The sequence below is a fragment of the Nothobranchius furzeri genome, chromosome 11 (assembly GCF_043380555.1).
Source record: "Nothobranchius furzeri strain GRZ-AD chromosome 11, NfurGRZ-RIMD1, whole genome shotgun sequence".
Classification (NCBI taxonomy): Eukaryota; Metazoa; Chordata; class Actinopteri; order Cyprinodontiformes; family Nothobranchiidae; genus Nothobranchius; species Nothobranchius furzeri.
Window position 1 is genome coordinate 33,108,252 of NC_091751.1, and position 26,227 is coordinate 33,134,478.

The 26,227-nt window shown below is 44.5% G+C and overlaps 1 protein-coding gene across 1 annotated transcript in view; it reads right to left on the bottom strand.

Annotated features, from left to right (window-relative positions):
• The window catches only part of csmd2 (CUB and Sushi multiple domains 2), a 338,433-nt gene that overhangs the window by 216,661 nt on the left and 95,545 nt on the right, over positions 1-26,227 (bottom strand). Inside the window, exons 4-5 of the mRNA XM_070541492.1 lie at positions 13,834-14,028; positions 832-1,039 (exon numbers count right to left, since the gene is read on the bottom strand). Coding sequence (XP_070397593.1) covers positions 832-1,039; positions 13,834-14,028 — 403 coding nt within the window. The remainder of the gene's footprint in view (positions 1-831; positions 1,040-13,833; positions 14,029-26,227) is intronic.

Here is a 26,227-nt window from a genome sequence, read left to right on the forward strand (position 1 = left end):
ACTTCCCCCAGAGCCGCGCTCAGGAACAAGCCGGCCTTTCATCTAGCTGAGGGCCGACTACCATGCTGTGGTAACAAACAGGATTAACTAGAAACAACTGATGTTTTGTTCTAGACTACCATGGATGCACCATCTTTATCTGCGCAGCCGTGCCCAAACAGGTTTTCAGATTTTTGTCAGAAATGTTAAATTAAAAGAGAATCTGTCTTCAACTTGGATGTAAAACGTAGCATGATAATAAAAATGACCTGAAAACAACCACGCATCAGTGTTGTACTGCCTTGTGTTGCAGCTGCAGGACAGCCTGTTAAAGACACGCCTGTGTGCACACACCACCACAGACATGGGGCTGTGTCCACCTGAAGGTGTAAGTGTGAGTGTGTGTGTGTGTGGAGCTCACTAATTACTTCCTGTGCAGAGAGAGTTGTCAGAGAGAGGAGGAGCTGCCACAGATGGTGACGACAGAATATCCTGCCTCTTGATCATCAGCGTGTGTGTTTGTGTGAGGCCAGCGCAGCCAGAACGAGAGGGGAAGTGTGCCACTCAAAGTGAGAGCTCAAATTACATGTTGGAACCAAGAAAGACACGACTCCCTGTAGCAGAGTTAGCAGCACGAAGGCTCGGACCAGCCTGTCAATGATGCTCATACACCAAAGTGCCTCTGAAGACATTCCTGCTCTGATCCTGCTCCACAAAACCTCTTCAGAAGCTTTAACCCAGCTAATACCCCTCTCAGGTACAACGTCTGTGTGAGTGGTGCATTGCTGGTGCATTCCTCCTTTTTCACCACTCAGCTCTCTCAGGACAGAGTGCAGCCGGCTGACTACTCACCACTGCGAGGAGCCGTCAGTGCCGCTGACCTCCAGCAGGTCATAGTCGTCCTCCAGCTGAAAGTCAGAGAAAACCAGGGCAATGGTGTCTCCTGGCTCAGCCAGCACAGTCCAGGTGCAGTCAGCATTATTGTTGTACTCAGCTGGGTAATTGGGGGTGGTGATCACCCCACTCTGGCCCCGCAGTGTCCCTCCACATCCATCATCCGCTGCAGGGAGAGCAAGGGAAAAATAAAGTTAGGAGGGGCAGCATGCAGGAGAAGTGCTTATTAAACAAAGATAATCCCAATCATGCGACATAGAGATAGTAAAATTAATGATGCACAGAGAAACAGAGCAAGGTGAGTAAACACACGCTGCAGTTTAAATCCTGCCTGAGGTTGACCTTTAGCTCCGTGCCTGCCGCAGTTGGCCAATAGCGACTCATTCAGAAACAGACCGAGATCAGATGACGTGAGATGTCAGAGCCACATTTAGAGTTTTCTGTTTTTGGTTTCACAACAAACGTGTTCAAAATAATATCATCTAGAATACAGAACCAACCCTGAATCAGCAATTATGTGTGCAAACAGAACAAATCTCCACCAACATGACATGTTTACTATAACATCAGCTGTTATAGGACAGCAGTCCCTCACTATGAATGCGTTTCACCCTTCATGACCTCGATGTTGCACAGATTTTTTTTCCCTTCAATAAATAAATGGTGACAACGATAATGGACATTGATGAAAATCCAATCAGAAAAAGGAAAAGATGTGTGAACCGAAGAGAGAACCAATCAGCAGATCGGACAGGCAGGACTAGACGAGAAAAGAACCAATCAGAGTCCCGATGCAGACTCTGTTTGAAGAAGCTAGTGCCAACCAGCCATGCCGGTAAGTCTTTGGTTGGTGATACGTGTGCAGGGTTCTCCTGTGGTGGCAGCACAGGGGCCGGAGAGGAGAGGGATGCGGGCCCGAACCACATGCCCTTTCACAGAGAGGCACAGCTGGTTGTTTTCCTGTGTTGGTGCTGCTGCTACCGCCGTAACATAACACTGTTCGGTGTTCTGGCGCAACTTTTGTGAGGAAACACATTCAGGCAGCTCACTTAGGTAAACTATTTAAGGGAAAACCAGTAAATACACCAGAAATCAATTCTTACCTTTAGCAGAATTGTGCACGTTTTTGTTACAGGGCATTGAGAGTGTTTAAACAAGAGAGAAAAGTGTGAACATGTTAAAAAAGCCTGTCTGAGAAAAGTGTATAACGTGTGTAGTCAGCCCTAAAACATCTCTAAATAAAGCCGGCGACTTGGCGGATTTCAGAGTTTGCAGGTTATTTTTAGAGCATAACTCCCGCTCCCACTGTAAGTCAGACACCTCCACAGAGGACAGGTGGAACACACGTGTCTGTTAGACTCATATCAGACATAAACTTTCTGTTCTTCTAGTTAGCATCACTGCTAGGCTAGAGTCGTGGCCTCTTGTATACGTAAGGACACAATAGGACACAGCAAATACCAGATTACAGAAGGTAATAGTGGTGCTTTTACCATAAGTCAAAGTCAAGCCATGACTGAATGATTCAGATAAAACTAAACTGACACTATTGATTTTACTTAGTTGATATTGATTTGGTTCCCATTTCTTTGCAACCAAGCAAATTCCTGCAGATAACGCAGTTTGACGGACAGAAAAGTGGATTTTTTCACTAAGTGATTCCCAAAAGCTGTTTGCCAAAAACTTGTCATGCAAAAAATCAATAAACCATTGGATGATGTATCCCTCAGGTCTGGCGCCAGGTAGATTTTCTTCTTTCCCACAGGTTTAAACAACTGTAAAAATGGTTGAATCTCATGTCTCTGGCCTGTTTTGCATAAATGCTGCGGTCACAAAGAGCAGGGCTAAGAAGCATCACAATGACTGGGCTGAGAAGGACTTCCACAATAAAAGAAAAGCTTTTAACCTTATTGCTCATCATCACTTTAATAACATTAAAAATATTTGGCAACAAGAAACTGAAACATGAAGCAGGGTTTTGGTACCAATATCCTGTTTTAATGATTTTTACACAATAGATTTTTACTAACCGTAACCCCATCAGAGCACAGAGCTCCCCGGCGACTCGTGACTTGCTCAGTGAACTCATGGTGCAGAAACGCCTCACAACAACAGCTTTGGGTCCAACGACCCCCGAACTTTTCCTTTTAATCTCCATAATACGATTTTAGGTGTAATCTGCTTGCCTGGGTTCCACTTAATCACAGGAAACAGCGAGACGTGGTCCTTCCTTTAGCAGCAACAAAATGTCTGATTTCTTATTTCTCGCTCACGTTCACCCTCATGCAGCTGCAGCCTGCTGCCGCTGCTACCTGCTCCTTTGGGACTTTGGAACGCAGACAATTTGGATCATTTTGAAAGCGCACCTCACAGGTCCTCCTACAGAGGGGAGCAATGCGATGATCTGATCTGAGGTCACAGCACTAGTCACTAGAAGCACTTGAAAGGTTGAAATCAGATGCTGCAGCTGGTTTGCAACAGTAAATCCACCACTCTGTGGACAGCAGTGCCTTGATCCAGATTGTATATTTGTAATATTTGTATATTTTAAACACAGGAGGAACTGAAATGTAGCTCCACGTTTGTAAAAATCATACAGTAAATAAATAAGTCTGTCATTTCTGCACTGGTGCATAAATGTGTTATTTAGCTGAATATTGCAAATGGTTCTAATTAAAATTAATTTAATGAGTAAAATGTCACAAAAGTCACAGACTGATAAAACTGAAAATAATTTACAACTAAGTGGCAGAAATCCATGTGAGAAGAACAGCAGATGATAGAAATGATGACATGGAGCCGATGAATGAGCCAGACCATGGGTGTCAGCCCGGTTTTCCAGAGGCCAGAGAGACAGATCTGCCTCCAGTCTCCAGTCAGCAAGCAGATCGGGGGGGGGGGGAATGCAAACTAAGGCAACCTGAAGGATCATGATTAATTCAGCCTTGTGCTAATCAAAGCTAGCTGTAAGAGACAGCTAAATAATGAGGCGTTTACTTAGTGTGCTGCGGGGGCAACACTCAAGGCCCCCCACCTGGGCCACGCCTGCCCTACATCTGGATTCTTCTGAGGGACACATCAAGAGATGATGAACTTCTGTAGAGGATGTGGGAGTTTCTGTAGCTCTGAGTATGATGGTCAGTCAGCTGGACGTGTGTGATGCACTAAAGAGAAGGGAAAGACCTGAGAGCGTCAGGCCTTGTCGATCATCCATCCTACCTGTCACCATGGCGAAACCCCCGAGGGAGGGCGAGAGAACGTATGGGCAAGAGGAAACCTGTGGGGTGTGAACTTCAATGGGAGGGGAAGCACGACCGAGGGGCGAGGAGATGAGGATGAGGAGGATGACAGGTGACATCTGAGGACGGGTAGATGGAAAAAACTGTTGAGGGAGAGTGGACAATAGAGAGAGAGAGAGAGAGAGAGAGAGAGAGAGAGAGAGAGAGAGAGAGAGAGAGAGAGAGAGAGAGAGAGAGAGAGAGAGATGACAGGCGATTGTTGCAGAGGGGTGATGGGGAATAGGATGCAGTCAGAAACAAGAGCAGGGGAAGGCATTGATATTCTTCACGAGGCTGTCTCTTCACACTTGAAGGGAATTCTCTGGACTCTTAACTCTCCATCTCATTCCGACTCTTCTTTGGCTGCAACTGGGCCAACAAAGCCTTCGTCTATAAGTGGAACTAAAGCTAGTGATGAAACCACAGAAGAAGCCACTGAACATGAATATTTCACCGTGTGAGTTTTGCCTCATTACAGTTTTTATAATCTAGTCAAACTGCCTCCGTGGCTGAACAGTCCGCTTTATGAGGCTGTCACCATTTTCCAGAAGCTTTAAGGAGATGATTGATCCCTGTGGGTGTCATGGCAACCTCAATCAGAGAGATAGCTGGCTCTGCACCTCTAGTTTTGATTACAGCACACATTTGCTGTGGCGTTGTTTAGATGAGCTTCTGCAGCATCACCAGATTTATCTCCATCCAGTGTTGCATTAATATTTCACCAAGATCTTGCACTGATGATGGTAGAGTCTGACCACTGCACAAACCCTTCTCCAGCAAATCGCAGAGATTCTCAATGGGGTTAAGGTCTGGGCTCTGTAGTGACCAACCCATGTGAGAAAATGATGTCTCATGCTTTCATCTCTTTCACTATTTGAGCCTGATGAATCCTGGCATTGTCGTTTTGGAGTATGGCCGTGCCATCAGGGAAGATGTGGTGACCTGGTCATTCAGGATATTCAGGTTGTCAGCTGACCTCATTCTTGGAGCACATGTTGCTGAACCTAGACCTGACCAACTGCAGCAAGCCCAGATCATAGCACTGCCCCCACAGGCTAGTACTTGTACTTCATACGTCTCTCTTCTTACCCTGATGCACCATCACTCGGGAATAGGGTCCATCTGGACTCATCAGACCAGTTTTAATAATGCGTTGGACTGTTCTGAACCCAGTTTTAGTTGTTTCTGCATCTAATTAGATGTTTTCTCTGCTTGATGTCAATGATCTGACCCTTTTTCCCACGACCACCAGACGTGTCTTTCCACATTTCCACATGGAAATGAGAAGCATCTCATTGCACTGGTTGGGTTAAATAACTTATTGCAGTGAAAGATAATCACCCATGCATTAATTATCCAATGGGAGCCTCCTTCATGTGTGTTTATTTAAATCCAGGTGGAGGCTTTTTTGGGAGGGCTGGGTGGTGTATTTCATCTGCATTAAATGTACCCTGCAGAGAGTTTATAACAGGCAACAGGTGGCAGTAAAGGCTCTGGCTTTGAACCCTTTGATGCATGGATTATGAAATCTTCAACCATGATTTTTTTAAACAATTTTTTTCATTCATCTTTAGGTGTGCATGAAACTAATTTCATATTTATATATTTTTTGTAACATTTAATTTACAAATAATTTATTACATGTCCACCTCAGTGGACAGCGTGCATTCTGAACATGAAATTGGATTTAATTACTGAAGTCCAAATGGAGGGGCTCAAATGCAATAAAGTCTTCAACAGGTGTGCTTAATAGCAAAAAAATAAATAAAAAATTGAGTACCTGTCCACTGTAGTGACCATTATGCATCAAAGGGTTAAAACATGGTGGTTTGTTTTTGTTACAGAAAATATGTCAAACTAACAATCCATACAAATGTTACATGGTGCCAATGGATCGCCTGGATGCCAGTCAAATTTCACTATGCATCATTTCTTCTACCATTATAATACTATCTATTATGGGATGTTTGTAACAGTCTGAGCTCTAACACCCACTTTTTATTTGTTAAATGTAAAGAAATGAAAATAAATGTTGCTGAAACACACACACACACACACACACACACACACACACACACACACATCAGTTATGTGCAGGTGATGTCATAAAATTAGAATATCAGGACAAAGTTGATTAATTCCAGTAATTCCATTCAAAAAGTGAAACTTGTGTACTAAAATCTTCCATTAAACACAGAGATTTTAAATGTTTATTTATTTCAATGTTAATTATTAGAATGGACAACTATTGAAAATCCCAAATTCTGTATTGGAAAATTGGAATATCAATTAAGACCAATGCAAAAACAGGAGTTTTAGAAATGTGGGCAAACTGAAAAGTATGAACATACAGTACTCAGTACTCCGTTGGCCTGGATTAGTGCAGTGATACGGCGTGGCATGGAGTCCATCAGTCTGTGGCACTGCTCAGGTTTAGGTGTTATGAGAGCCCATGTTGCTCTGATAGAGCCCATGTTGCTCGGATAGTGGCCTTCAGCTCTTCTGAATTGTTGGGTCAGATGCATTGCATCTTCCTCTTCACAATACCCCATAGATGGGGTTAAAGTCAGGCCAGTTTGCTGGCCGTTTCTGTCTTTAGCCCAAGTAGGACCCAGAGGTGTGACACTGTGGCATCAACAACTCATCTCTGCGTCATGTTTTTGTTCTGCTCAGCACCTGAACCAGGTTAATTCACTGTGCTGATTGAAATCACCTGGTTTAATAGCTGAGCAGAACAAAAACATGACATGGAGATAACTTGTTGATGCCACAATGTCACGCCTCTGGTAGGACCCGTCTGACACTGTCTCTTGTTTAAAAGTAGCTTGACACAAGGAATGCAACAGCTGAAACCTGTCTTGCATACCTCTGCGTGGTGGTTTTTGAAGCACGGACTCCAGCTGCAGTCCACTCTGTGTTGGGTTTGTGGGTTTAGTTTCACAATCCTCTGCAGGGTGCAGTTATCTCTGTTGTTGTACACTTTTTTCTACCACATCTTGTCCTTCCCTTCTCCTCTCTATTAATGTGCTTGGACAGAGCTCTGTGAGCAGCCAGCCTCTTTAGCAGTGACCTTTAGTGTCTTGCCCTTCTTGTGCAAGGTGTCAATGGTCGACTTTTGGACAACTGTCAGGTCAGCAGTCTTCCCCATGAGTGTGTAGTCTACAGAACCAGACTGAGAGACCATTTGAATGCTTTCGCGGGTGTTTTGAGTTAATTAGCTGATTAGAGTGTGTCACCAGGGATCTTATAGAATGTTTTTACAGTATTCTAACATTCTTAGAGAAATAAACATTTGAAATATATCAGTCTGTGTGTAATGAATAGATCTATTTTAGAAGTTTCACGTTTTGAATGGAATTAATGAATTAAATCAATAAGGTCGGACACATTTACAGTTGTGTGTGTCTATATTGTTTTTGTAGGAAATGTATGACACATTCAGAGTCAGACAACCCTTCACACCCACTTATAAAGAGAAGATCATGAGATCTGCTATGATGGGACTTAATGTAAGATACACAAAACCCGGGCCTTCATTTATAAAACACTGGAAGTGACGTAGGAGGGAGAAGTCGTTGGCTTCATTAGTGACTGTTTACACGGAGCTTTACCCGGAGATGTTGCCAGAATTGGAGCAAGAATGCGCCCACAATTTGGGTGCTGAAGGCCCACAACCATATAATTTTGAGCCAACAGCGACACCTAATGCTGGCAGTCAAGACACAGAGATGATTTAAACGTTGTTAGAAGGGATATTGAGTCGTGGGAAAGTCAAAATGTGCACAGACTGGGCAACGTGAACTGGGTGAGTGAATTTTCAAAACATGGTTTTAATGAGTTGTGTAATGTCATTAAATATGTTTACACACTGCTAGATAAAGCACGGGGACTGGGACGTTTACTAAGTTAACCAGCTGAAGTACTTACTATGTTAATGATCGTACAACCAAGTAGTTGCTTTTATTTAGCTATATGCTATATTAGCTATTAGCTACATTAGCTATTTGCTAATGCTCAGTAATCATCATCTAGCTTTTCATAACTTTACTTTCTAATTTATCCTTGCTTTTGAACCCCATCTTCTGCTCACTCAAGTCACTTTCATTGTAGTCTTCATGTGCACCACACTCTACGGAGCCAGGAGATGCACTCCATGTGGTGAAAATTTTGTCGTCCAACCTGAACAAACCTCACCCACGCTCGACATGGTAATCGATGAACTCATGTCCAGACAGACAGGAGTTGGAATGACCTCCACATAAATAAACTTTTGCCATTTTGACTGATTTTGATACTTTTGTGAGCTTAGTGCTAACGCTGTGGTGATAGTGTTGGTCTCCACTGTCTTGCTCCTCCTACGTCACGATGTCACGTGACAGAAACTTGCTAGATTTTTGTTGAAGCAGCCTTATTGCACAGCTAAAAACAAATTATAACATCTGCGAGTTATTCAGATACAGAAAAGTGTGATCAACTTTATTTTTTCACCAAATAGAAAAATGTTTCTGATTTTAAAACAACTTAAAAAGATGAACTTTAATCCTGAGTTGGCTGAGCTGTTTCTTGTCTTTAAGTCCAATCAGTATTTTCTACTTAAACTGAGTTCAGATTACTGTATTTTCCAGACTATAAGCCGCTACTTTTCCCACGCTTTGAACCATGCAGCTTATAATGAGGTGCGGCTTTAGTCAACCAGAAAGGATGGATGCTAGAAAGTCTAATAAAAGAATGGTTAAAGGAGTGCTACGGAAAGCGCCCAGGAGGATTTTTTTCCACAGTAAAACGGCGCTGCTTGTTTTCCCAGCTGCACCCCGGGATGATGACAGCAACACGGAGAGCGACACTGACATCGCCACAGAAAAGGTATGTGACGAAGCTCTTCTGAGGTTGCTCAACTCCGACACTGAAGAAGATGACTTCAGTGGTTTCAGTGCGCAGGAGGACGATGAATAAACTAATCAATAACTTTTCTGTTTTGTTTGATACTGATCAGTTCAGTTACGTTCTGTTAAACTACGTTTTCAATTCAGTAGATATCTGTGGCTTTTAGCCCGGTGCGGCTTATATTGAGGTGCGCTCTATAGTCCGGAAATTACGGTACTTAAACGGGTGTAATTTTAATACCACTTATAAAGTTGAGTAAACTATACTTTCATTGGCCTAGCTTATAGTACCTATATATTTGACCTCAAACTACTTAAGATGATCAAGTTTGCCTGGTTGCACCCACCAAAAACCAGTTTTGACCGGAGCTCTGACTATAGAGACAGAACAGAGCAGTACTGAACAAAAAGGAAGAACTCAGCTGCACTGAAGTTCTAACAAGCAAGTTTCCCACCCCATGTTTGAAGCCTGTTCTTAAACGGCTCCTCACATTTTTTTGTTTTTGTTTTTTAAAGTAAATTTATCACCAGAAAATTATGGAAAATGTGTGTGAAATTATTAAGCAATCCATAAACTTACAATTAAATCAACTTGTCATTATTTAAAGTGAGACTAGGCAGTTTGGACTTGTTTTAAGCACCTCTAGTGTCTGAACCAAAAGCAAAGCTTATGTCTCCCTTTATGAAATGTCTCCCCAGCCATCATTAGCATCTACAGAAGTGATTCATCAGTAAATCAAACAAATCACATGTGTTCATGATCTAAAACATGGAGGAAACCTGCTGGAAGCAGACTGCAGCACCAGGTATGCCAGCTAAGCAGCGGCCCGCCACTCTGAATTTGCGAGCTACAGAGGGCAGTGGGGTCTGAGTGAGTTTCCATTAACCCTAATGAGTCATTTCAGCACATAGCTTTAGAAAATAAAAAAAAAATTATGAGAAAGTTGCATAGCATCCCTTTAAATAACGTCTACCTATCCAACACGAAACAGAGTGTGACAAAACATATTTTACATAACAAAAATAAACTAAGTAAAATATTTATAGAAAACTATTTACAGGTAAATAACTTAGAAATGCTAAGATAATCACACAGTAACATTTGTTGATCCTGCTTGAAAAGATATTTTTGCTTTGCATGGTCCACACTCTTCCTTTGAGTTGTTAATATTGCTAAAATGCGTCCAAATCTGGCTGCATTTCCTGCTTTACCTCACATCCTCACTGCTCTGTAGCATGTTTTATCCTCCCCTTTCTCACCCTCCTCCTCCCGCTGCTCTGAGTTTACACCAGTACCTGCCCCCGCTCCTCTGCTCGTTGAAGATGAGGAGCAGAGGGCTCATCGAGAAGTTGACCAGTCACGTGCTGTTTAAACAGAGAGAGAGAGAGAGAGAGAGAGAGAGAGAGAGAGAGAGAGAGAGAGAGAGAGAGAGAGAGAGAGAGAGAGAGAGAGAGAGAGTGAGAGAGAGAGAGAGAGAGAGAGAGAGAGAGAGAGAGAGAGGGGAAGAAAAAAACTGACTCGGCTCCTCCGAGGCTAATCGGTCACATCAAAGAGACGGCTCTAAGAGCCATTTAGTTGGCGAGCGACGCATCACTACTCTTTAAACACTCACTGACTGAGTCACGTGGTGCCTGAGGCACGAGTTAGGGTGTCAGTTAAAATCTATAATTCAACACAAATCTACAATATAACAAGCCAAGTTATATTAATAGGTGTTATTAAGTAACCCCCACTTATGTTGGCAGAATATGTTAAGTTCGTGTGACTCAAAAGGGTTCACACAGTAAACATTCCAATACAGGTCAGGTCATTAAGCCAATCAGTAAAAAGTTTCCAAAATAAGGAACCCAGCAGGTTGCATCGAGTCACTGACTAGTGCCAGAGACTTTACAGCAATCCTCATACTAAGCAAGCATGCAGCGACAGTGGAGAGGAAAACTCCCTTTTAACAGGAAGAAACCTCCAGCCATCTACAATGACTCACTGGGGATGGAGAAGACAGAGCAGGCACACACACACACACACACACACGCACGCACGCACGCACGCACACACACACACACACACACCATGTATACCAAGTAATGTGTCTGGTTACATTGTGATTTCTTAGTAAATATTCTATTTAGTGAGAGATAAACCTTATTGTATTTATCCTAGTGAATCTATAATTAAAAGGGTAAACTAGTAGTAGCACATTTAATGTCAAAGAAAGTAAAGTCTTTTCATCAGGAGAGGGAGAATGCTTGTTAAAATTCACAGTGCAGTGTTATAACAGGGAACAAAAATGGCACAAATTTGGTGTCATTTCTGTTAGTCATCTTTAAAATTATTACAAGTTTGTAAAGAAGTTTCAGAATGTCAGAACTCCTGAACACACTGAGCTGTTCTGATGCAAAATCTCCAATAATCATAACACTTGACTTGCAGCTGTGTAAGAATCATAAAACAGCAGTTTAGAATGGGTGTACACAAAGAAGAAGAAGAAGAAGAAGAAGAAGAAGAAGAAGAAGAAGAAGGAAGAAAATATCATTTCTATAGCGCCTCTCAAGATAAAAATCACGAGGCGCTTCACAAAAACAAAACAAAAAAGTAAAAATATAAAAAAGCATTTAGAAAATGTTTAAAAATATATTTAAAATGAGCAAAAATAAGCAATTGCGATTTAAATGAAAAATGTTAAGAAAGAGAGAGAGTGAATAGGAAAGAGGGAAATCAGTGGATCCTGAGGAAGGTGGAATAGGTGGGGAGAGCAGAATAAAGAGAGAGTGGTGAAGAAGGTCATACAAAAATGATGGGAGACGTTCCTGCTGTGAACACTGGAGGGGTTTTCTTACATGTGTCTGTAGGAACTGTTAACACGTTATAATGTACTGCCACCAAATGTCAAACACAATCTTCCCACATAAACTAATCTGTAAGACATTATGGGGGAGACATAAACCCAGACAGGATCATCAGGAGGACACCTCCATGCTTATAAACTGGTTCCTACAGTAGCATCAGTGCAGGAGAGAAGAGCAACACAGATCCTTTGACCATAATGGGCTTAATGTGCTTTTGTGTGAAGAACGACACACTGATGAACATGACACAGAACATGTGAAAAGTTCTACTTCCATGGATAGCAGCTATCATCTGTGGCTCAACAGCACTGGCACATGAGCACACTCCTGAGTGGTGGCCTTGCCAAAAAGGTTCTTCCTGCTCCAGAGCTAAAGTGGAGCTCTGCCCTCCACATATGGGCAGCCACTATAATTGGAGTGACATTAACAATACACTTGCACATTATGAAGGAGCACTCAGGTGTAAAAGTTGACTTTTATGTGGTCACAAGAGGACCTCAATTAATCACAGCCAAATTGCTGGTTTCTAAAACTTCTTGGCGTGTAATTTCAGCTAAAAAAAGAGGCATAATCACGTTCTTGAGTCCTTGAGCTTTTTTTGTTCCTGAATGGATTCTGAGTGGGACACAGAGGAGCAAATGGAGGCTTTGCACTGGTTCTAAGAGCAAGAGATGACCATTTTGGGGCAGCAGTAGCTCAGGTGGTAGAGCGGGTTGCCTCATGATCGGAGGGTCATGGGTTCGATTCTAGCTCCCGCCAGGGGTATCCTGCCGTTGTGTCCTTGGGCAAGACACTTCACCCAACTTGCCTGTGTTAGTGGTGGTCAGAGGGGCCGACGGCGCCAAATGGCAGCCTCACCTCTGTCAGACCTCCCCAGGGTGGCTGTGGCTACAAGCAGCTTACCATCACTAGCAGTGTGTGAATGTGAGAGTGTGTGAAAGTGTCTTTGGGTGTCTTGAAAAGCGCTAAATAAGTTCAATGCATTATTATTATTATTATTATTATTATTATTATTATTATCATTATTATTATTTATGCACCAAATCTCTGACATGTGACTGTTCCTGTGAGGACATGAATAGAGAGAAACTCGTCCAAACGCAGCACCATCATTTCCCCAGGTTAGTGTGTGTGTGTGTGTGTGTGTGTGTGTGTGTGTGTGTGTGTGTGTGTGTGTGTGTGTGTGTGTGTGTGTGTGTGTGTGTGTTCTGGCTTGTGGTGCCCAACCATGTGTGCTCCTTTGTGGGCTTCCTGACTCCCGGCCTGGCTACAGATGGCTGCATGTCTCAGCAGGCGTGCTGACACAAACCAATGGCCTCATGGATTGAAGAGGAACTCACACACACACACACACACACACACACACACACACACACACACACACACACACACACACACACACACACACACACAACACACACACACACACACAGGACCAAAATGGACATGCTTGCTCACGTGACTCAGACACTGGCACTCCCTTCACCTGGATATAAGTTTGTTGCTGTATTAATATAAAACGTGTGAAATGATCTTCATCAGAGTCACTTTTGATCACAGACAAGTGCTGTTGGGTCAGCCGCCACACACTGGCAGGTGTCGCTGCCGCAGGGGTGCCGTCTAACTCTGAGGGAAGGACAACTGGCACAAGCACCTGACTGGGAGCAAACACATGAGGTCCTGCCACAGTAAATAAGATATCAGTGTGAACACAGACAACACTGTAAATGCATGTGAGCATGTGTGGGCTGGGAATTGAACTTCCGCAGCCAGGAAAAAAATAATCCATGTTTGGACAACGCAAGAAAAACCTAATATAACACACAGTTTTGGAATGGCGTGCTTCTAAGCATTGCTGGGGTTACTCACCCCCATCAGGCACAGCAAGGATTTGCTAGAGCTGTCCATGAAACCTTTCAGGAACACATTTATGCTTAAGCCTCCATTCTTACCTCTGCAGTAGGGAAGTGGAAAGTCCCAGGCAGCAGTGCCGGTTGAAGTGGCGAGGCAGGACAGGGTGGTGTGGCCCTCCAGCATGTAGCCAGGGCTGCAGCTGTAGCGGATTTTATCCCCGATATTAAAGCTGGCCCCCTGCTGGTAGCCGTTCAGTAGCTGTCCAGGATTTCCACAGGTATAACTGGGCAGGGCTGGAGAGGGAAGAGAGACCATGACAGTGTTAGTAACGAGGCAGGTGAAGCAGCCGATGATCACGATCACTACAAGCCTGTAAACAGGTGACTAACAAAACTCCATCTAAGTGTGTTTTAATGCTGCTGACCGTTCAGCTGAGCTCCTGGCTGTGAAGGTTACCTACCCCTGGTGTGTGACGGCCTGATGGCCACGCTGCAGCACTCAACATGCACTCGGGTTTCTACCCAAACATCTACTTTTAAATACGCATATTTCATAACAAGCTACAGAGAAAATGATGTCCCTCCATGGTTTAACAATGTATGTCTTTTTTATTTGTGATGACAAATGCCAGTATGTTCTCCGAGCCAGTAGTCCCCTCATGATATTCTGGTAAAACCCAAACAGATCAAACTAAATCCTAACAGACTGACACCAACATTCAACGCAGCACAATCTGCATCATTTCTCAGCAGAGCTGAGGTAAAACATTCACTTTGGTTTGCCAGCACAAAGTATGAAATACAGACATTTATTTTTAATCCCATTTCATTTCACAGGTGTGTAGCAAGAGGGTGGAAGTAGAGATGCTTTTATCAACCAATCAGTCAGATTTATTTATAAAGCACTTTTCAAACAAGAGTGCGACTCAAAGTGCTTTACAGAATTAAAATGACCCCAAACTCTCATAACAGGCTAAAAACATTAACAGTCATACACACACACACACACACACACACACACACACACACACACACACACACCTAATAACATCAGTAAAAATTATATTTGGCTAAGTCCAGATGAGACAAGAAATGTAAGGCAAGGAAATGGCATCAGAAGAGCCGTCTGCCCCGAAAGCATCAGGCCAACCACAGCAACCAAGTCAGGGCACCCAAGAGGAGGGAGGGCACTGACCCCCAACACCACCACTACCTATAGAGCGCTCAGGCAGCAACAGTCGACCACCGCCCCCGGGGCAGAGGACCCCACAGAGGAAACACTGGATTAAAATGAGTAAAAATATAAAAATAAAAGAGCTAATATAAATTACAAAAGTAAGAACATTAATAATAAATAAAAGCATATGGACAGTAAGTTGATAATATAATTAAATAATGAAACAATACTAAAATATAATTATGTAAAACAAATAATAAAACCATAATAAATAGTTAAAAGCTAACCTAAATAGGTGGGTCTTGAGTCTGGACCATCGACATAAAGATACTGGACATCTCCTTTCCATAGGCTCCAATATCACATTTCTGAGGCCAAATGGGAGGTGGCCACCATCGCCATTTTGACCGTGTCACAGGTTCCGTCAAGCCCAGACAATTCCACAAAAGGGAAGAGAGGAGGAGCTGAGGGTGGGGCTGTAAGGCTGGGATCAACTGACGACACCCGGTCGAACTAGCTACAAGCGAACCTGAAGCTAACCCTGGCTATAGCTAACGCGGAGGTGGGAGCTAAGCTAACGGAGGTAGCAACGTAGCTACAACCGGAGTTAACTGTGCACAACACCAGAGCTTCTGAGTCAGAGATACGCCGGGCTGACCGCTGGGTAAAACCGGGTGGAAAGGTTTCCATCCCAGAGCTCCACAAGCCGTCAGCCCGCGCATCAAACAGAAGCCGCGATCAGACAGAGATGCGCCGAGCTGCTGTGAAATTGGTATTTTTAACATGGGAGTCAATGAGGATTTGCTCACTTCTGACACCAGCCCCCAGCGGATGAGGGTGGAACTGCAAGTTATTTCATTTCCGCATTTGCCTCAATTTTTGACCCGCATTGTGGGGCTTAGTCTGGACTTAAAAACATGAACGTTCTCTGCAGCCTTGAGGTTCTCTGGCAGATCGTTCCAGAGGCAAGGGTTGTAATGCTGGATGGATGCCTCGCTGTAAGTGTGTGTCCTGACTTTAGGAATAACCAGGAGATGCCTGCCAGAGGAGTGCAGAGGCTGTGAGGGTTCATATGGTAAAATCAACTCTGAGAGATAAGAAGGCCCAAGACCATTAAGACACATAAAAACCCTTAGAAGAACCTTAAAGTCAATCCTGAAACAGCATCCATCCATCCATTTTCTTCTGCTTATCCGGAGTCGGGTCACGGGGGGGCAGCAGCCTAAGTGGAGCTCATGACCATAGGTGAGAGTAGGTACGTAGATCGACCGGTAAGTCGAGAGCTTTGCCTTCTGGCTCAGCTCTCTCTTCACCACGACAGACCGGTATAACGCCCGCATCACTGCAGATGCAGCACCAATCCGCCTCTCGATCTCACGCTCTATCTTTCCCTCACTCAAAAACAAGACTGGTCCAGTGTTCCACAATCAGGACGAAAACCACATTGCTCCTCCTGAATACGAGGTTCGATAATCCGCCGGACCCTCCTCTCCAGAACCCCAGAATAGACTTTACCAGGGAGGCTCAGGAGTGTGATCCCCCTGTAGTTGGAACACACTCTGCGGCCCCCCTTTTTAAATAGGGGACCACCACCCTGGTCTGCCAGTCCAGTGGGACTTTCCCCAATGTCCATGCGATATTGCAGAGCCGCGTCAACCAACACAACCCCACAACATCCAGAGCTTTAAGGAATTCTGAGTGGATCTCATCCATCCCCAGAGCATTGCCACAAAGGAGCTTTTTAACCACCTCAGTGACCTCAGCACCAAAGATTGGAGAGTTCAACTCAAAGTCCCCAGACTCAGGTTTCTCACTGGAAGATTTCCCGGTGAGATTGAGGAGGTCTTCGAAGTATTCTGTCCACCGATCCACAACGTCCCGAGTAGAGGTCAGCAGCACACCATCCCCACTATAAACAGTGTGGGTAGCGCACTGCTTTCCCCTCCTGAGGCACCGGATGGTGGCCCAGAATCTCCTCGATGCCGTACGGAAGTCTTGCTCCATTGACTCATCGAACTCCTCCCATGCCCGTGTTTTTGCCTCGGCGACCACCCGAGCAGCATTCCGTTTGGATTGCCGGTAGCTATCAGCTGCCCTTGGAGTCCCACAGGCCAAAAAGACCTGATAGGACTCTTTCTTCAGCTTGACAGCATCCTTGACCACCGGTGTCCACCAGCAGGCCCGGGGGTTGCTGCCACATTAGGCACCAATGATCCTGCGGCCACAGCTCTGGTCGTCCGCCTCAACAGTCGAGGTATGGAACAGGGCCCATTCGGACTCAATGTCCCCCGCCTCCCCTGGGACATTTTGGAAGTTCTGTCGGAGGCGGAAATTAGAGCTACTTCTGACAGGAGACTCTCTCAGATGTTCCCAGCAGAACCTCACAATACGTTTGGGCCTGCTAGGTCTGACCAGCATCCTCCCCATCATCAGAGCCAACTCACCACCAGGTAGTGGTCAGATGACAGCTCCGCCCCTCTCTTCATCTGAGTGTCCAAGACATGCTTTTATTCTGGTAAAGTGGAGGAATAGTCCATCAGATTACATAAACATATTATTGAGTGAGTGGGTTTACATCACAAACTCCAATCACAACATTCAAACCGTTGAATGACAGCAGCTCGTTGCCTCTGTTCCTGGTTCTGACTTTTAAACCGTTCAGAGGAAAGAGGCCATTAATGACTGCATGAGCACGTTCCACCAACATGGAAGCCTTTTTCTAATCAACACGTCCTTCCATTTCTACACAGATCCTTCAAGTATAAAAGCACAACTGACTCATTAGGGTGGATACTCCACCTGCTCCACCACTTTTACCATCAGTAGATTCTCTGCAGGTGTTTTCCATCATCTGTTGAAGCCAGAACACCTGCTCACACACCAAGGATACCCTAAATGACTCGACTGACTTAAAGTACCTAGTTAGTACTTGGGTAGTTTCCCTCTGGCCTAGTCTGACTTCTGATGATAGACTGAGTTGTCACTTTGAGGCTCCGCTGCGCTGCAGCCTTAATGCTGGTGAGCCAAGGCTACCTGTTCCACTCCCGGATTAGCACATGCACAAGGACTCTGATTAGCATATTAGCTGCTGAGATCGAATGCAATGGCACGGACACAGTGGGGTTTATCTCCATGCAGGGAATGGCTTCTTCTCATTTCTCCTGGGTCTGAGAAATATGGTGGCATGGGGAGGATGCACGTGGACAGAATCACAATAGGCTGAAAGAATAGAAAAGTTTATCTTGCCCTCTTAATAAAAGGCACATCCATCACCAGTACAGGGGTCTTATCATGGCAAATCCACTTTTTGGAACTTTGTACCATGTGATGTAGTTGTTTCCTCGTGGAAAGTTCCCAACCTGTTTTTAGCTGCATTCATGCATTTTCCTGTCTCAGCTACGTTTTCAGATTCTGAGGTAAAGACCTGCAGACATAAAGATGGAAGCCAAGTGCGTCATCAGGCCTTTCTCCTCCCCCTGAAGCTAGTCTCAGATCTGGAACCTGCCTTCTCTGGATGTAGGTCACTGACACCCACTTTCTCAGAGTTGCAGGCTTAGAGCTGTTATTTGATGTTGCAGTTGAGAATGTGATCATGATGTCACACATGACAATAAACCTCTGCCAGTACCAGAGTGGGCTTGGGAGGGGCCTGCCCCTGCAATGAGGCAGACGAGAGGGAACGGCTGCTGGATGACACAAGCTCTTCCATAACTTGTGTTCAGACGAGAATGAGCTCCATTCTTAATAAATTATTGTTATGCAGATTTATTTAGGGTTTATACGGCTGCCCCAGTCAGGACTGAGTCATGGGTACTAACGGCGCTTACACATTAGCGTCGGCACAGTCGAGGTTTGGTCAGGCTGGGTGGCGTGAGTTTGGGCTGGTATGGGTGGTGTAGCTTTCACTTAGAAATCCAAGGGACTTCTCAGGAATGCGTAAATCCCTGAGCCTGTGGGCGGCATTTAATACGCGCCGGACAGTCCGCTGTGTCCTCCATTAAAAGGTAAGAAAGGGCAGGCATGAGCTGCATTGATTTTGGAGACTCTGAACCACATTATTTTATTAATTTGCTGTGTGTCCTCATAATCTTGTGCCACACACACACACACACATACACACACTGATTTCTCCCCTGAGCCTCGCCAGGGCCAGAGCTCTGATGCGGAGAACAGGTGCGCGCACACACACACACACACAGAGCTGTTCTCATCTCCCTTTCCCACGCTGATTGGCAGTGCCGTGCTACAGACAGAAGTTTACTCAACAGCATCCAGCATGAAAATGAATTGAGCAAGCAGGAAACCCCCGCTGGCTCATTCTTCTTGCAGATCTGAGGCGGTAGGCCCAATTTCATCCAGCCAATCAGTCCATAGTGTCACCTCGGTCCCCGTCTGACCACTGCGTGCGGAGAAGGTCTGAGAAAAAGAGCCACCTCGGCACCAAAAAAGCAAATCTAACCTGAGTGTGAAACCAAATTCCGGTGCTGTTCGGTACCTTTTGGGGCCGTGCCGACACTAATGTGTAAGCGCCATAACTTTACAAGACCGACTGACTTTAGCGATGTAGTAGGTGTAAAAGGTGTATAAGACCTCCTCAATCCCATCAACATGTCTTCCAGTGAGGAAGTCTGGGGAATTTGAGTTCTTGTACTTATTACACACTGAGGACCATTTTCCCCATTTTCACATTTTTCTGGTCCTCACTTTTTTGAACACTTACCAGTTAGTTTTAGAGGTATGGTGTGAGTTAAGCTTGGGTTGAGATCAGGCTTAGGAATAGACCAGCACTGGATAGGGATGGGGTTTGGGTTAGGTGTAATACAATCACAAAAATGAATGGAAGTCAATGGAGGGTCCTCACTATGATAGAAAGACAGACATGTGTGTGTATCTGTGTGTGTGTGTGTGTGTGTGTGTGTGTGTGTGTGTGTGTGTGTGTGTGTGTGTGTGTGTGTGTGTGTGTGTGTGTGTGTGTGTGTGTAGCATCCTTTATGGTTCGACCATTCGACACAAACGAGGGAGACTTCAACATCGTACATCCTGAGGTCAGAATCATCTAAGCTGCTCAGAGCAACAAATAATGCTCCTCTACCTCACTGCAGCTCCCTCTACAAACATACTGGCAAAGTGTAGCAGCAAACACACACACGCACACACACACATGCACACACATGTGCGCGCACACATGCGCACTCACACACACACTCACACACACACGCACTCACACACACACACACACACACACGCACACACACACACATGCACACACATGTGCGCGCACACATGCGCACTCTCATACACACACACGCACACACACACACACACACACACACATGCACACACACATACACACACACACACACACACACACACACACATACACACACGCACACACATGTGCGCGCACACATGCGCACTCACTCACACACACACACACACACACACACACACACACACACACACACACACACACACACACGCACACACACATACACACACGCACACACATGTGCGCGCACACATGCGCACTCACTCACACACACACACACACACACACACACACATACACACACACATGCACACATGCATGTGAGCTGTTTCTAATAACACTGCACCAGGAAGGGAGAATATTCATCACACCCCTTATATAATCTGTTTATTTTCCTTCCTCCTCATCCCGTCACAATCCTGGTGTCCATGTCAAAGGACACTGAAGACGGGGTCTCCTGTGGGGTGACTTTTGACCAGATTGATGATCTGTCTTTCTGATTTTAGTCCAGTTTATTTCTCAGTTTGTCTTGCTCTCATTCAGAGAGATGGAAGGTTTAGCAAACAGCCTCCTATTCGCTATGAAACCTAGTTCTTGTTTCAGGATATCAACCATTTGCACTTCACATGTACATCTGCAAGTGCGGTTTCTCTTTCTTTTGACCAGTTTTTTAGAAAATCTAAACTCTGTCTTCTGACTCCCAGACTTAAATTTTCCTGCTTTGCATTTGAAAGTGACATTGTGAGATTGATCCCTACACACAGTTGGATTAGCTCCTTAAGCAGTTTCTGCTTTGTCAAGCTGCAATGTAATCAATGCTTCCTGCTCCGTACACATGGGAGGGACACAAGCTGGCAACGTCCATCACTTTTACTTAGGGAGGCTGAGAATCGCAAAGATGGCTTCTTTCAGCAGATTCTTTCATGTCATGGATTCTAGTTATTAGTTAAGACACAGTTGCACCTTCACAGCTTTCCTCCATTCTGAGCCGTACGTGGGGATTAGCCTGCATTTAACACCTGCTAGGGTTGTACAACCCCCCAAGACCCTTTACGACGCAACCGGTCATTCACCGACACACATTCATACTCAGATGGTGATGAGCTACTTTGTAGCCACAGCTGCCATGGGGTAGCCTAAAGATGTGGAAGGACCGTAGCAGAAGCAAAATGATTTTGTTCTGCATGTTAAAAACCCAAAATTGGCTTCACCGAAGGACTGGAAATGATCAGTTTAAAGACTGAAGGCAGAGAGGAAAATTTTCTCAGCTTGACCCAAACAAATTCTTGTTATCTGTATCTGATGCCCTGGTAGCCTTGAGCTGCAAGCAACTAAAACCCCCACAAAGGAATGCAGACAGATGCTGTGAAAACCCACCCCCGCCTTCAAATTGGTGGACTTCTGGCGAGGTCATCAACTGTAGGAGTCAATGTACTCTTTGCTTCTCCCAAGATCTCCCTCCCACCTGTGACTGTACAGTAGATGAGCGCCAGATGGCTGCTGAGTTGTCTGAAATCTGTTGCATATATGTTTGAGGTGTTTTTTTTTTTGCAGAGCAAAGCTGCCCTCCCGGTGGGGGGGTAACTGAAGCGCCTTTTTCTCCCTCCACCTGAACCAATCCTCATGTAACCCTCATCTCTATTAAGGTAGCGCAACTCAGGTTGCGAATGACCACAGTCACCAATTCTTGTCATGTGTCTTGCCCATGTATGTCTGATCTCTGAATTGTGTGTACTGAAACTCTAATTTCCCTATGGGATTAATAAAGTATTCATTGACTGATTTTGATTGATTGATGTTGATCTAGACAATCGCAGCTCTCTATCAGTGGGTGAGCCAATCGCAGCTCTCCATCAGTTGGTGGGCCAATCGCAGCTCTCTATCAGTGGGTGGGCCAATCGCAGCTCTCTATCAGTGGGTGGGCCAATCGCAGCTCTCTATCAGTGGGTGGGCCAATCGCAGCTCTCTATCAGTGGGTGGGCCAATCGCAGCTCTCTATCAGTGGGTGGGCTGGATAATGCCACTGAGCAAAACTAAGATGGCGACGGCTCGTTTGAAACAGCTTTGATATCAGCTTTGGACTATTTAGACTTGGGTTTTCTTTGAGTCAAGAGCAGATAAAGGATCCTTTATTTTAGATAAAGAATGCATCTGCATCTCCATCATCAGTGACTGCATGTTGATTGATGTCTGTAGTGGTGAGTACATCACATTGTTGTCCAGTAGCATGTGGTGACCGTATGAAGGACAACTGTAGATTCTGCCTCACGACTAAGCTCTGTCTGTGGGTCGTGGCCAGACTATATATTCACATATGTAGGATGGCTTGCCATGATAACCCTGGGGCACACTGATAGAGGCAAGGCTGCCAAGCACAGGCCCTACTGCTCCCTCCGATCACCACCAGAAGGCAAGGTGGGTTAAGTAAGGGGCTTGCACAAGGGTAGAACGACAGCAACAGATGTGGCTCAAACCTGCAACCCTCCGGTCGTAGCGGGCATGTTCCTCTTCTACCGCAATGACATCCTTAGTTTTAGAATAAAATGATGCTGTATTAAAACATGGAAGATTGCATAAGTATGCTCTGTGAATACACTTATTGGACAGTTGACCAGGCAGCAGGACTCTGCTCTGAACTGGGCTTAATACCCTGTTGTTATCACAACGGCTCTAAACTGTGTTACTGTTTTATCTCCTCGATAGATCCAAAATAAAAGTCATGAAAACAAAATATGGATTTCAGCTTTGGGACTGCAAGAGTTTATCCATGTGTCACCCCATTAAATACCAACCCATGTGAACATTCCTCACACACACGCATACACACACACACACACACACACACACACACACACACACACACGCACACGCACGCACGCACGCACGCACGCACACACACACACACACACACACACACACATAGGGTGCAGGAGAGGGCCAATTGCTCTGAGAAAGCTGCTGAGGTGTGAAGGGAAACTCATACAGAATTGATGGCAGCCCACAATGTCTGTAAAATGGAATAATGCACCATTCAGTAGCCATTCACTATAGATGAGACTAAACTAAGAGGGATCAGGAGGCATCAGACACTTCAAGGAAATGGGGAAGACAGATGAGCGATGCGGGTTGGGGAGGAGAGATCAGTACATCCTGGACTCTGTGGAGATTCTCCCTCTTGGCTTTTCTGGCTCGTGTCTGAACTTACATAACTCTGTCTAAGAAGAAACTGTTACAGTTGGCAAAGGCAAGTTCTTAGGATGCTCCTAAACACCAATATTGTAGATGTTATTTCACACTCGACTAAAGCAGGACAGCCTCTCTGGAAGTCAGTCTGCAAAAACCTCTAAATGCAGTTGAAGAAGGGCCAAAAATGGAAACGCAATATTGTAAAAATGACTCAAAGATAGTGAGAAAGTTTAACCACACAACATGAACAAGAGCAAGATAAGATCCACACATTTATGTCCCATCCTTACCAGGTATCCTCTAACTCTGGGACTCCCTAAGTGTGGGGCTCCCGCTGGGGGGTGCACAAGGTGAAAAGTGTCATGGCCTCTAATTAGTGTTTTTCCTCTCACATTAAAAATGTGTACATGAACATTTTTTTGTAAAATTTAAAATAATTAAAATTACAAGCGAAATAAACATTTCTTTCATGGAGCTGCGCCGCGCTGACTCAGACTCAGCGCTCAGAACTCCTCTGCACCAACAGAACATGGAAGCAGGTGCTGGATGCAGAGATAAGCCAGGGCTAGCATACTCCGTGACTAAAGCTTATTTACGTGATTTTAAAAAATGTCTCTAAATAAAAACAGAGGCTTCTATTTACAGATCATAAACAAAGAGCAATCTCCCCAGTTAGGAACCTCACCCCCAGGATGGCGTGTTAGTTCGTGTGGCAGACTCGGCCAGAACGTGAAAGCAGCCACGAGCCTGTCTGAGGCTACATCCAGAACTTCATCATGACTCCAGGCTCTTCAGCTAGCCCCATTAGAGACTTTTGCTCAGGCACAAGCAGATGACCAGTTCAGGTCTACATGGGAGCAGAAGGAGGGAGAGAGTTCTGGCCATCAGGCACGTGCGGGGTGGGGGGTGAGGGTGGGGGGCTTGAGCACCTGCCCCTTTTGTCCGAAGTGCCCAAAGGGCCTTTTTTCCGGTCGTTCGTCAGATTTTACCGTACAAAACTGTTATACTGTGATACGTATCAGGCACTAGGACCATGCGGAGGCAGCTGCCTCAAGCTGAAGCCTATTTTCCCTTAGACCCGCCTACAAGCTCACTGATTAGCTCTGCTGTCGCTCTACCTTGCAGCCATGGAGACGACCGACCGGGGTTTCGCCTGTGGGCAGGAGTCTGCGTTTATCTACCTGTAAGTTTTTTTTCTGCCTGCTTCAGGTCAGCTGGATGGATTTTAATATCAGAGCTTTTGTTTACGTGCGTTTGAGTCCGTGGTTAGTGTGTGTGGAGCAGTCAGGTAGCTGCATGTCTGGGACAGAAAATGAGACATGAGAGAGACTTCTCCAGAAGTGTTGAAGAAACTCACAAAGAATCACGGATGTGTCTCACTCTAGATTCTCCGGGTCATAACTTCTGAATTACTAATCGAATAAAAATACTTCAAATGGTTTCTAAAAGTACATAAAACGAGCTTTCCAACGAGGTATTACATGATGTAATTCATGTTACTCCAAAAATTGCTATTAGAAGGAAACCAGCTTTGCAGCGTCACAGAAAGAAACGGTGCGGACCACGACGGGAGAGCAGAGAACCGAAAGGAGGAGACAGTCTGATCATCTTCATCAGCAGCTTTTATAAAGTTATGGAAACGTCACAAATAAAATCCACCTGGTTGGTCAGGTGACCCAGAAGGCTGTTTCTGTAGATGGTGACATGAGGAGGGACAGATTAAAGTCACACTGGTTTTTATTTGAACACTCAGCTGTTTACTAAATGATTCAGCTTCATTCCAGCATTTTTATACGTACAATAAATATTTATTTAGCTGAAAATATCATTTTATCAGTGCAGAATTTTATTAGTTGACTTTTTGTAATGAAATGTTTAGATTTAACCTTTTATCTGCTTACTGATCTTCATAATGCTGGTAGAGATGTAGCTACAGCTGTGAAGTAGCCCATGAGTGTTATTTTATGATACCTAGTATTTATTTTACTGTATCCCGTTCTCTGGACCAGAACGTAGACCTGTGGTCACAGACAGGCTGCAGTCATTAAACTGGTTAACATGAGGTCAGGGGTCACACTGTTTTCTGAGTGTTTGCAACACAGTTCTGAGTTTAAATAGTTCTTTTGACATAGTTTGCTCAAGTCATTTTGAAGTTCCTGTTTAGTAATAAATGTAAAGAAAATTAAAATCCGTTAATTTTTTTCCATTTAAGCTGCAGTTTTACAGACTTTAATAAACATAAACACAAATACAAACCAGACACTGAAAGCTGAGGTTGTTCTGAAAAAAAGGAGCAGAGTTACAAACATTTTACACTTTTATTACAATTTTAAAGCCATAAAACAAAAAAAATACTTGTTATATTTATGGTCATAAGAGGGTTAAACGTGATAAACTTTCCGTCTCCCACAAAGAGATGGTAAAAGTGAATGTGAGCATAATTATATACGTTTTATTACTTTATTAATTATTTTTTATTATTGACTATTACTCCAAAGAGTTCAGATGAAGGCAACTGGACTTCTTTGGTTTCTTTAAAACGTTTCACTTCTCCTCTGAGGAGCTTTGTCAGTTCTAACTGGAATATGGGAGAGCCAAGCTTATAAGCTGTAGCTGTCTGTTGTTATTTAAAGAGCAGAAACTACTCTGAGTACCCCGCCTCTTCATATCCTGATGAGTCGTTAGCCTCTATTGATGGTGAGTCATCGTGTTGATTAGATGCAGGAAGATGTGACCTAGACTGAAACTGAATGAGATTCAAAAAAAAGTTCTAATCTTTTAACAACGCTGTTGGTCCTCTTGGTCCTTGTTCTGGTTTTCTAAAACTCTGTGTTAAAAACCTTGGTGTGTTTTTAGATGGT